The following is a 12,727-nucleotide window of genomic DNA, read 5'->3' on the forward strand; positions in this document are numbered from 1 at the left end:
GAACACAGCAAGTTTAGAGTGGTTCGGGCCGCCGGAGCGTAATACCCTACATCCACTGTGTGTTATATTGCTTGAGTCTGGGTGAGCTTGGAAAAAGCTTGGTGTGTGCAGCGAGCGCCTCCCTTTTATATCTCAAGAGAGGCGCGTACATGGCCGTTGGGTCCCCGACAGATGGGCCCAACGATGCAGTACAAAATAACGTACTGTTCATACATTATGGCGTTGCAGGCGAAGAAGATCTTATACCAAGATTTCCCTGGTTTGTCCGCGGAAATCTTCCGACCGGCGCACTTTGCCCTGTCTTGTCGAAACGGCGCCAAGGGCAGCTTGCGGCGTCGCCTGTAGCGTAGCTGAACGGGCCGTGTAGCTGGCGGCGTAGGCGGCATGATGGAAAAGTGCCGTGCCGTCGTATCTATTTAATGCGGCAGATGGGCTATGCGCGGATGCGGCGCAGGCGGCTGCACTGTGTACCTCGGTAATACGCGGTCTACAGTGAGACCTGACAAAGACTGCCCCGCGTGCCACGGCGGCAGAGCACACCTCAACCACCCGCATTAAATGCGGTGGGTGGGCGAGTCTTCCAGCGGAAGACCCGTGCCTGCGGGACACGCGGCGGCTCCGGACCCCCCTCGGCGGTATGTTGGTTCTACGCGCGTGGGAGGTCCAGACGGACGCGGGAGATCCCGGACCCCTACAGGGGGTCCGCGGCCTCGGCTGTTGGTTCGGAGTTTCCCTTTCTCAGGGACACGTGGCGTCACCGGACCCGTCCCAGAGCGGGGAGCGGATCCGGGGCCGTTGGCCCGGTGAAGAAAGAGCATGACCCGTGGGGCCCGGCTGCTTCGCCCCTTGTCGCGCAGTTACGGATGACTACGCGAGTCCTGCCTCGTTGCAGTAGGAGCGAGTATCCCTGTTACAGGATACCGACAATAATGCTGGCATGTCGCCACATTTCGATGAAATTCCAACCTGTGGGTAGGACATGTATTAAAACCTTATTGAGGTTTGATTCCTTAACTGCCCTGCGGTCTGCATGACGATGCTCTTCTGATATTTCGGACGCATTCCATGAACCGGTAAAGTAGAACACCTTAATGTGACGTGTGGAGGGAATTAGAGGAGTAGTACACAATATTATAGTAACAGCTTTTCTAGGTAACCTCAACAATTGAACCATGACACTGGAAATCAAATTCGATGTGATATGTTTCAGATTAAGTTATTACACAGCAAAGACTGACAAAGGCACACTCATGCGACGTGATACAGTGGAATGATCTAAATACATTCTATGTCTATGCATTACAATGTTCAGATGTTCACATGTGAAATTAAGCATAACTCCTGACCATGCTTGCTAAATCACGGTACACTTGAAAAAAAAAAGACCTCCATGTTTTATGTCATAGGATGGCATTCAGATTTAGACTAGATATACGGCTTAGGTGGTATATGTAGATTCTGCAACCTTCCTGTTAGCATGTTTACCACCTTTGTCATTGATGGACGGTTTTGGGGGTTCCACTGAATGCACCAGAGTGCCATAATGGCCATCTGCTTCACCTTTTCTTTCTCCTCTTCTGTAGTATCCCTATTAAGTACCAGGTTTTGCCCAGCGATTACTCTCTCGTAGATCCACTGTGGGAGGTAAACCTCGTTTTGGTTCTCAATACCAGGGTCTGAGTTCCTTCGTCCACTCACCATCTCTAACACCAGCATGCCAAAACTGTAAACATCTGACTTGTATGATATCCCACCAAAATTCCGAGAATATATCTCTGGGGCAATATAGCCCATTGTGCCTCTTGCTGCAGTCAAGGTAACAATGCTTTGGTCCCTTGCACACAACTTAGCAAGGCCAAAATCCGAAATTTTTGGATTGAAGCTGTAGTCTAACAAGATGTTGTGAGGTTTGATGTCAAAATGGAGGATGCGCTGGTTGCATCCTTGATGTAGGTACTCCATTCCTCTAGCAATGCCTTTAGCAATCTCTAGCATTTTGTGAAGTACTAGAAGCTCTTGGGAAATACTGGAATCATGCAAGAATATATATCTCTCCAATGACTCGTTAGGCATAAATTCGTAAATAAGCGCGCGTCTTGTTCCTTCAGAGCAAAATCCCAGGAGGCGGACAATATTTGCATGGTGGATTTGTCCAATGGTTGCTACTTCGTTGATGAAATCTTCTCCCTCGCCTGTAGAGTTCTCTAACATCTTGACGGCCGCTGGTACACCATTTGGTAGCTGTCCTTTGTAAACACTTCCAAATCCACCCTGGCCTACTTTTTCCTTGAACCGTCTTGCTATCTTCTTAACTTCAGAGAAAGTGTACCTTGTGGGTTTGGAGGTGCCATATGTCTTGAGAAACATCTCAACTTTCAAATGTATTTCTTCATTATATCTTTTCTTCAGTAAAAGATAGAGTGCAGTGGTCACCAGAACAACGAAGGTGGCTACCGATGTTGTAGCTGAAATAAAAGAAAATAAATGAGCAAACTGCACAATGAGCAGGAATAGCTATGTCCAGTGGCCAAATTACTTGTTTGGAAAATAATATAGTGGTTGTTGTTGAACATTATATGATAAAATTTAGGGTGTAACAACAAAAAAATCAGTCAGAAAGGTAAATTTTCAGTGGCAGTGTTACCTGCAATGAGTTTGACATTCGAACCTGCAGGTATGAAGAGTGAAAATTAGTCTTCCCATAGTTTGTTTTTAAAATAAAAATTAAAGCACTTCTAAAATGCTGCCTGCAACAGTACACCCTTGCTGCTCTCACTCAATTGAGGTTCTTAACCTTTTGCAGTATCTATTGCAAGATATCGACAATTGCTTTTTATAGTTGTATACTAGTAAAAATGTATATTATAGAAGTGTTTTACATATAATAACATTATTTTCACTTGTACATGCAGGTATATGAGAGCTATTACTCCATCAGACACAAACTTTCGTAATTAAATCACTAACCAATTTACTGATGATTCCAAATGTTCTTGTACAAATGTATCTTATTTCTGTTTACCTGTTTCACCGACCATCACCATTATAATTCAACATTATCATCTGTTGCCTTGGATGACTCTACAACCTTATTGTGTGTCCAGAAGCTAGCCACTGGGCATTGGGTGTCTCTAGTCTCTACTGACTCTACATTAACTTTAAGCTGCCGCAAAGATCTACAACGGAACACTAGCCAGTGACCCAGAAGAACCAATTTCGACTTATTTGCAGTTAAGTTTTATAAAACAATTTATCACTATGCAAAAATCTGTATAATGTAGGTTAACATAATGCAAAGTTCCCTTACAACATAAAATAGATAAACAAGGAGAGTTAACATGATCTTACTGTGCAGAAACAAAAGGCTCGCATTATAACTTTGTAAAACTATTCAGCCGTTGGTGACCTTGTGGGAAGTGTGAGGACATGGATATTTGATAAAGTAGTACTGAATCAACAATGCCTTCTTGGTTTGTTGCTACCGAATCAATTGAGCAACCTACTAGTACTGAATCAAGAAAATCCTGCTGAACAGGTCTATACACATCAGTTGATTGATTTGTTGAGATGAGCTTCTGAAGTGGGCAGCGTGATGATGAGGACACGTGTGGGATGACGTTCATGACAAGATGCCTGAAATATATTGCAGTCACTTTGCAGGAACCAAGAACTGGGTGATCTAGGATTGTGTCATGTCCAGAGCATGACAACTGCATCCCAGGTGCACCGCATGATCGAGGGTGGGTTGAAAGCCGAAATGGGAACCGGATCTCTGGCCCATGATGTTTGCTGCATCTATGTGGTGGACAAGTTTTGAGGAAGTCTTCTTCTTCCCATGATTTGGCAGGATAGGATGCATGGTTCAGAAGTGAAAGCAGCAGTGCTGTGAGAAGAAATCTATGCAAATCCATGGAGTATATGTGGGGATGGACTATGGAGGTGGACGAAGAGAAGGTTTGCAAGTGCTTCAGAATGAGCACCTGTTTGCTTTAACCTCTTGGACGGACGGATGCCGTTCTTATCATTATAGCTGCTTGCTGGAATTCCTGCTGCCAATGGAACTTCAATTGCTGGGATAGTAACGGGGTTTCAGGAAGCCAGTGCTAATTTATTTGTTGTCACATCATACGAAACTATTACGGCACACCCACGGAAAGTCGAAGCTTTCATGCCCTAAAGACTCATGACCAGTCACTCGTCTATCACAAACCCATCATAATTCAAAGCACTCCTGGGTAGCAGTGTTTTAACTATGGAAAATATTAGTCAAGAGTTCCCTAAAAAAAAAAGAGTCAAGAATGCATCTATACCTTCCCTCAAAAAAAAAGTCAAGAATGCATCTATACCAAGCATCTGATAAGAATATGTGGACGGGGGCGTACTTGGTTCGGCACCTGCGCAACCACGACGGCAGTGCACAACAAAAAGTGGTGGGCTGGTCACTAACTACTGCCTAGCAGCCTATGGGATTGGTCGTATGTGAAAGTTAAATGACGACATCAACAAATGGGGTGAACAGTGAAATCTAGTCTAGCCGTCTAGGCCACGCAAAATGGCCCAGGTCATAATTGCACCTCCCGAGTCAAGATGTGTGAGTGTGACCTATTTGAGCACTTCGCAAAATGTATGAATTTCTTGCAAGTTTTATGTTTCTTCGATGTGATTTAGTGCTTAATGTATCCACCATGTGTATCTTCGATGTGATTTAGTCTTACTATTATTAATGCCTCCTATGGGCAAAATAAAACATGGAGTCAGCATCCAAATTAGTTACTCTCTCCATTTTAAATTAGAAAAAAGTCCACTTTTGATCCCTCAACTCTTCGGGAGGTCTAAATTTGACCCCAAACTTCAAAATCATCTAATTTAGGTACCTAAACTTGACAAACTAGTCAATTTATACCCTCAGGCCGTTTTTTGGATTTCACACTGATGTGGCGACGATTTTGGACACGTGACACTCAGGTGGCCGTCAATTTGGGGCTGAGGCCCACGTGCCTAGGCCTGGGCATTTGGTTCTAACCGAACTGATCGGTTCGGTTCATCGATTTTCAGAGAAGTTCGGTTCTTCAAAAATAGGAACCGTTCGGTTCTTTTTAGGATCGAGAACCGAGCAATTTTGGTTTCGGTTAGTTCGGTTCGGTTCCGGTTTGAACCGAACTAACCGAGCTTCGCCTTGCCTGCAGCCCCGTGGCAAGTCCTTTTTAATCCTTTTTGGGATTTTTTAGTCATTTTTAATCTAATATTTTAATAATAATCCGTCCAGATCTAAATTTTCAAGAACTAGTCCTTTTGGTAGCGCCAAGTCTCGTGGCGCGACTCCCTGAAGAGTCACGCTACATGCTTCGGCGCGACCGAGCTGCCACCCTGGTACACGCGTGCCAGCGAGCCTGACGTGGCAAGGCTGAGTCGCGCCACATGCTTTGGCGCGATTGAGTCATGCCATGCGCCGTGGCGCGACTCAGCCTAATACAGGTCCACCCAGCCAGCCTTCTCTTTCTTCTCCCATTTTTTTCCTCCACTCCCCACTTGACCCGACCTCCATGGCGCCGCCCCTCCCTCTCTCCCTTTAGATTCACTCCATTCTCTATCCGATTCGAAGGGAAATCGATCCTTGAAGGTAGCTCCTCCATTCTAACCGATTGATTTTCCTCCATTTCGCGGATTTTTTAGGGTTTGAGTTGGTTAGAGTTTTTGTAGGGTTTGAGTTGAAGTGGGGGATTGAGTACGAATTGGGTCATGTTGCGGCTGCTAAGCTTGGCATAGGGCAAGCTAAGATGAGTGCAAAGTTGGAGAGCGAGGAGATGATATGGGAGGTTCAAACGGAGGCAATGAAGGTTAGGGATGATAAAGGAAAGGGGGTCGCCATTGATAGCAGTTATAATGACGATGACTGTGGTGATGACGAGTTGCTTTACGACAACAATTCCGACTAGATGAAGAAAGCATCTTTTGGTGCATATGAACCTTGTTTATCTATCATGAACTGCTGTAATTTGAATTATTTTTGTAGTGGACTTGTAATGTGCACTTTGTGGTCATCTATTGGTACTACTATTGTTAGACGTGTAATTGAAGACACTTTGTGCAATCGAGTATATTGTAATGTCCTATCAAACTGGTAATGTGATATCTACAATCTTGTGATGGGCAATCAAATATCTTGTCTTGCAAGGAGTCAGACCATTTCTCTTGGCACCAAAGTATCTTGAGCCAAATCTGGTCGGCACCAATGTGAGGATGTCGCGCCATTTCCCTTGGCGTGACTAATTGGTGCGTAATTACCCTACCCCAGATCTGGTCGGTGCTATCACGTGGTGTGACTCCTTTACGAGTCGCGCCGAGTGGCTTGGCGCGACTCTTCAAAGAGTCACGCCATTTCCAGCGGCGCGACACCACTGAGTCGAGCCAACCTTTGACCCCGACCAGATTTGGCCCAGGCCAAATTTTTGCTAACTACTCACGTCAAGATAAATGACGCGACTCTTGATAACTGAAAAGAGTATGAAAATAAAATATAACAACAATTTGGAAAGCGAACATAGTAAAGGAAGTGCTATGCCAAGTTTAGCTTCTCATAAGGAAATCAAGGCCAAAACATCTATCATTTAAAAAAATTGCTCTCCACAGCATTACAGGCCAGGTTTATGCTTTCGCGGGCTGAATGTATCGGTTCTTCGGTTAACCGACTTAGGAACCGATACCGAACCGAGTACTTCGGTTCCTGATGTAAGGATCGATGGACCAAGAGGGGGGTGAATTGGGCCTTTTTCAAATTTCTAAAACAAAATTAAGCAACCTTAACCTATGCAATACTAGTAAGGCTTAATTCACCAACCGGCTAACTAAGCAAACTACACAAACTATAAAGAATACAACAAGATATGAAACTAAGCAAGGTAGAGCTAAGTTATGATCTCTAAGGTCAAGCACATGAATAATTGCATGAAAGTAAGTGCTTGAAAGTAAAGAGTGGGCAAGAGACGACCGGATTTTTTCCCGTGGTGTCGATGTGTTGGCACACATCCCTAATCCACATTGTGACACTCACTAAGAGTCTTGTCACCTCCCAAGTCACCGAGACGAGGGTGCTCACTAAGAGTCTCCATTCACCATCCCGCGCGTGGTGGAGCTCAAGCCACGTACACACTTTTTTGGGCTCCCACAATCAACTTGGCAAGCTCCGGAAGAAACACCTCAATCACCAAGATCGCCTAGGTGCTGCCAATCACCAAGGGTAACAAGCTAGGGCCTTCACTTGAGCAAGAACCGATCACCAAGAATGGATGCACACAAGCTTCTCTCTACTCAAGTCCTTAGTCTTGCTTCTTGAATGATTGAATGGTCAAATGAGTGGAATATGAAGCTCAAGGTGGCTCTCAACAATAGTATGAGTGTATGAATGTTGCCTGGTGTCAAGAGACTTCAAAATGACTCATTGGAGGGGTATATATAGGCAGCTCACGCGGATAGAGCCGTTGGAGAAAAGCTGCCAGAAAAGTACGCATCGCCGGTTAATCCGACGGTCCTCCAAAAGTTATCGTCGGTTTAACCGATGAATGTAAACTGCCCATTTGGAAAACTAGCCGTTACAACTCGGGCAATTTAATCGACGTATCATCGGTTTAACCGGTGAGTGTAGTTGTCCACTGATCAACTGAAAAACCAACTCTCTGGACAACTGCACCGACGCTAACTCAAATCCATCGTCGGTTTAACCCGTGAGTGTAACCTTAGAAACCCCTGGAAAATCCAACGTTCTGGACAACTGCACCGACGTTAATTTCAAATATCGTCGGTTTAAACGGTGAGTATAACCTTAGAAATCCCTAGAAAAACCAACGTTCTGGACAACTGCACCGACGTTAATTTCAAATATCGTCGGTTTAACCGGTGAGTATAATCTTAGAAATCCCTGGAAAAACCAACGTTCTGGACAACTGCACCGACGTTGATTTCAAATATCGTCGGTTTAATCGGTGTATGTACTTGTCCAGACTCTAATAACTGCGTTTAACCAACGTATAGAAAATTGGAGTCGTCGGTTAAACCGGTGTATAGACTTTTTCTGATTTTACCTTTTCTGATTTGAGTCTTGAAATGAAATCCAAATATTCTTGAGATATAAGTTAAAAACCACTTATTTGATCTTCTAAGAACCTGAGTGACCATAGTGTGCATCCATTTTTGATTGACCATGTCCATGCTCAAGTTACTTGGCCTTAACCCCTCTTAATAGTGCGATCTCTACAAAACTATAAAACCTATACTAACCTAAGTGTCCTTCTCATCCTTGCGACACTTAGGACTAGAAAGATCCTTAGTCTTGTTATATACTTGAGTTGAATACTAAGATCACCTTTTTGCATGATGAAATTTAGGGGCCTCTTTAACATATGATCTAATGAGCGATAATATTTCATTAAGCTGCACAAACTCATTAGTCACAATAATGGTTGTCATTAATCACCGAAACAAACCTTAAGGGCCTAGATGATTACACCTGAGAATCAGGAACCGAAATGAACCGAAATTCTCAGTTTCGGTTCGGTTCGGCTCCGGTTCTCGGTTTTTTCGGTTCGGTCCTCGGTTCTCGATTTTTCGTGCCCAGGGCGACACGTGCCATAGTGAGAGAGAGAGACTCAGGCCCTGTTTAATTTCTAAAAAAATTTCTACAGTACCCGTCACATCGAATGTTCGAACACATACATGAAACATTAAATGCAGTTGAAAAAATAACTAATTACACAGTCTAACTAATTAGCACGAGATGAATCTTTTAAACCTAATTAGTCTATAATTAAACATTATTTGTTAAGTAACAACGAAATGTGCTACATACCAAAACCAACAACTTTTTACCAACTAAACAAGACCTCAGAGAAAGGGAGTAGAGCTGCATCGATGGCGGTGGCGCGGGCACGCGGGCCGGGGCTGCCGTGGCCTGCGCGGGGGCGAGGAGCTGGTCACCCTGCCCGACGCAGTCATGCGCAGGGTGGCCAGGACAGTATTTTTCTTACAATCTTTGAATTTTTTTATTTTCTACAACCAATATTAATGAATTATTTTTTCATTTGTATTTATTTGCTGGTGGCCTGATGCCTGCTCTGGTTCTGTAGCCTGCGGAAAATTCATATCATGCCGCTAAGGATGCATATTTTTAAAACACACACCAGGTGTGTTATTTCCCACTAAGGAGTAAAACTTACATAACAGGCTGATTGAAGGTAGTTTAGCTGGCAAAATTTCTTGCGGTGGAATTTGTTTGTCCGAATTAAAAAAATAATATTATACTCCTACCTCAATTGAACCGTTAAACTTGTTTGTTCCTCTTTAGTCCCATTTTTTATGGGACCATGCGGACCAAAAAAGAGAAACGGAAAAGAAAGACACTACCACGTCAAAAGTCAGTGGCATATCCACAATCATGTAGTGCCATTCGGTCCGTCAAAGGGGCCATGCGCATGCGGACCAAAGAAGAGAAACGGAAAAGAAAGACCAGCAAGTCAAAAGTTAGTGGCATCACAAACATGTAGTGCCAGTATATTCAGGCCTTATTTAGATGCATAAAGTTTTGGGTGTAAAATACTGTAGCATTTTCGTTTGTATTTAGTAATTATTGTCCCGCCATGGATTAACTAGGCTCAAAAGATTCGTCTCGCAAATTATAGACAAACTGTGTAATTAGTTATTTTATTTAATTATATTTAATATTTCATACATGTGTTAAAAAATTTGATGTGATGGAGAATCTTGTAAAATTTTGAAAGTAACTAAACAAGACCTCATTTTTCTCGCACAAATAGTGATTGATTGCTCCTCGGCTGCTACCCACTCATCTTTGCCCTCATTCGTTGGTTTGCCATTCTGTGTAGCACGAACCTTCCTGTGCCGTGGCGATGTCTGCGACATCTCATGGCTCTACTACTACTTCCCTGCGAGCCTTATCTGTATTATTATCTGTGTTTGCAGTTCTTGTTGCAGATGTAGGGGGGCGGCATCATGTTGTTTGTCCTCCTTTCTCCTGCGGTGGTTTGAGCAACGTATCATACCCCTTCCGTCGGCAAGGTGATCCACATGGGTGTGGTGTTCAATCGTACGAGCTGGTTTGCACGGAGACCAGTGCTACGATCCGCATCGGCAGTGGAACATACAACGTGCTTGGCATCGACTACACAGGTTCTTACTTCTTGGTTGTTGACGTCAATTTGGGCATGCAAAATAGTTGCCCCCTTCCGCGGTGGGATTACGGACCTTATTATTATCATCATCACTACTATGGCAAGTCACATGGCAGCATTGAGCTGTACCCAACCTGGAGTGGTCCATGGGCTACCTTTATGAATTGTTCGCAGGAAATAAAGTACAATGATTCATGGCCGGTCAAATGCCTGAGCACAGCAGATTCTTTCATCTACGTGTCAATAAGGCCCGACTATATTGCCGTCGAAGCTGAGTATTTTGCGCCCTCATGCGGTTTCCTGGCTATGACTCCATTGGGCGGTCCAGAGACGATGCCTGAGAATGAAAGCTATTCAAATGTTTTTGAGGGAAGCTATATAGATGTTATTAAGCACATGAGGAAAGGATTCGCTCTTCGATTTCCTTTTAAGGCTGGTCGGAACATCAGAGACTGCCTCGCAGAGTCGAAGCGGTGAGTATCTGATCATTATATGCGAAGGGTAAATGCGTTATTTGGTTCCCAATGTAATTCCTTTCTATGCTATGCATGATCTTGCAGTGTATTTCGTTATAATTTTCGTAACGATGGCACCAAGCATCGGACTTCGGACATTCTTACAATTGATCTAGATTTCTGGTACTGTGTTACTGAGCAATTTATGTCAGCTAATCGTGCGGCATCTTTTCTCCGCAACATCATCAGTACAACACTACCGGTTGCTATGTTGGTTCTCCAGTTTATTCATGGTACTCACTTTAGATACCCAAGCATCATTCTATTGTATTAAAACATTCCCGCTAAATCATTTTTTGCACATACACAACCTTGGTTTCTATGCAGTTCTTATCAGGTACATATTGGTGCCACTAGCATTGTTTGCCTTCCTTGCCCATAGATACTGGAAAACAAGAATAACCATCGATGCAGTCGAGAAGTTTCTACGAATGCAGCAAATGCTTGTAACAACGAGATACGCCTACACAGACATCATTGCGATCACAGGCCATTTCAGAGAGAAGCTCGGCCAAGGAGGCTATGGCTCCGTATACAAGGGTGTGCTGCTGCCAGGCGGCGTTCCCATTGCTGTCAAGATGTTGGGCAGCTCCAGCTGCAACGGAGAAGAGTTCATCAGCGAGGTCGCCACCATTGGCAAGATCCACCATGTTAATGTGGTGCGCCTCATCGGGTTCTGCTCCGAGGAAACGGTCAGGGCACTCATCTACGAGTTCATGCCCCGTGGGTCTCTCGACAAGTACATCTTCTCGTCAGAGAAGAGCTTCTCGTGGGACAAGCTCAACGACATTGCCCTGGGCATTGCTAGAGGTATCAACTACCTGCACCAGGGGTGTGACATGCAGATCATACACTTCGACATCAAGCCGCACAACATCCTTCTCGACAGCAACTTCGTCCCAAAAGTTGCTGATTTTGGGCTCGCCAAGCTGTTCCCAAGGGATAACAGCTTCGTGCCGCTGAGCGCTATGCGGGGAACGATCGGCTACATAGCTCCGGAGATGGTGTCACGGAGCTTCGGCGCCATATCCAGCAAGTCCGACGTGTACAGCTTCGGGATGCTGTTGCTGGAGATGGCCGGAGGGCGCAGGAACGCTGACCCGCATGCTGGGAGCTCCAGCCAGGCGTACTACCCATCGCTGGTGTATGGCCAATTGACCGGGGAGCAGGTTGGGGAGATTAGTGAAGATGTCGACATGCACGAGTTGGAGAAGAAGATCTGCGTTGTTGGGCTTTGGTGCATCCAGATGAAGCCTTGTGATCGGCCGACCATGAGCGAGGTCATAGAGATGCTCGAAGGGGATGCGGGCACTCTGCAAATGCCCCCGAGGCCGTTCTTCTGTGACGAGGAGATGCTTCCTGAAGTGGCTCCGTACTCTCTGTCCTCCGAACTGAACGTGATTGAGGAGGAGGATGAGTGAAATACTTTGTTCCTGCGTGTCTCAAATGCATGTATGAAGACATATGTTTGTCCGTTTGTAGCTTGTCATACTAAGCTCAGGGTTGTCAGTGTGTTAGACAGGATTGTGTAGTTTCCTAAAAAGATCTCTGAGGGGACAAGTTGTTTTCTCTTGCCTCATGAGTATTTGGCAGCTATGCTTAATATAATGCAGAAATATTGATGCTTATTAGCATCACGTACTGCCATTTAATGTTTTATCATTCCACTGTATTATCCTCCTGTGGCAAGAGTTACCAGATTTCAGTTCCAAATTTCCAATTTAGCATTTCACTAGATTCCTAACACTTGTTGACATGATTTCTGCACCCTTGCATATACGTGTGTACTACTCCTCTCTCCTTTACATGGGTAAGGAATTCAGGATGCGCAGTCGAAATGCCTCCGTTAACAATGAGGACTTGTTGATTAGGTCACGCAATGCAAGTTCTGAAATGTGAGCGAATGGATTGGGATGATTTTTTTACTGCAATTGAACACACAGACAGCGCTCGAGCTACTCTCGAAGATGTAGCTATAGGCGTCTAGGTACATTGGATGAGGAACACCGACTCAGTGGTGGGTTCGCAAGT

At 44.6% G+C, this 12,727-nt stretch overlaps 2 protein-coding genes across 3 annotated transcripts in view; one reads left to right on the forward strand and one right to left on the reverse strand.

The window, feature by feature from the left end:
- Positions 1-1,168: 1,168 nt before the first annotated feature.
- Positions 1,169-12,727, reverse strand: part of LOC120706199 (rust resistance kinase Lr10-like) — a 31,473-nt gene continuing 19,914 nt past the window's right edge. The window contains exons 3-4 of the mRNA XM_039990786.1: positions 2,645-2,668; positions 1,169-2,465 (exon numbers count right to left, since the gene is read on the reverse strand). Of these exons, the coding sequence (XP_039846720.1) occupies positions 1,426-2,367 (942 nt within the window). The 5' untranslated portion in view covers positions 2,368-2,465; positions 2,645-2,668 and the 3' untranslated portion in view covers positions 1,169-1,425. The remainder of the gene's footprint in view (positions 2,466-2,644; positions 2,669-12,727) is intronic.
- LOC120706198 (rust resistance kinase Lr10-like) lies at positions 9,817-12,358 on the forward strand. Of its 2 annotated transcripts, XM_039990784.1 has the most exons (4): positions 9,847-10,179; positions 10,356-10,654; positions 10,742-10,929; positions 11,024-12,358. In XM_039990784.1, exons 1-4 carry the CDS (start codon positions 10,078-10,080, stop codon positions 12,115-12,117), a joined length of 1,683 nt encoding a protein of 560 aa, XP_039846718.1. In that variant the 5' UTR covers positions 9,847-10,077; the 3' UTR covers positions 12,118-12,358. The 2 variants fall into 2 exon arrangements, with proteins under 2 accessions (XP_039846719.1, XP_039846718.1); XM_039990785.1 differs by having other exon boundaries at positions 9,817-10,654.

Source organism: Panicum virgatum, chromosome 5K (genome assembly GCF_016808335.1).
Source record: "Panicum virgatum strain AP13 chromosome 5K, P.virgatum_v5, whole genome shotgun sequence".
NCBI lineage: Eukaryota > Viridiplantae > Streptophyta > Magnoliopsida > Poales > Poaceae > Panicum > Panicum virgatum.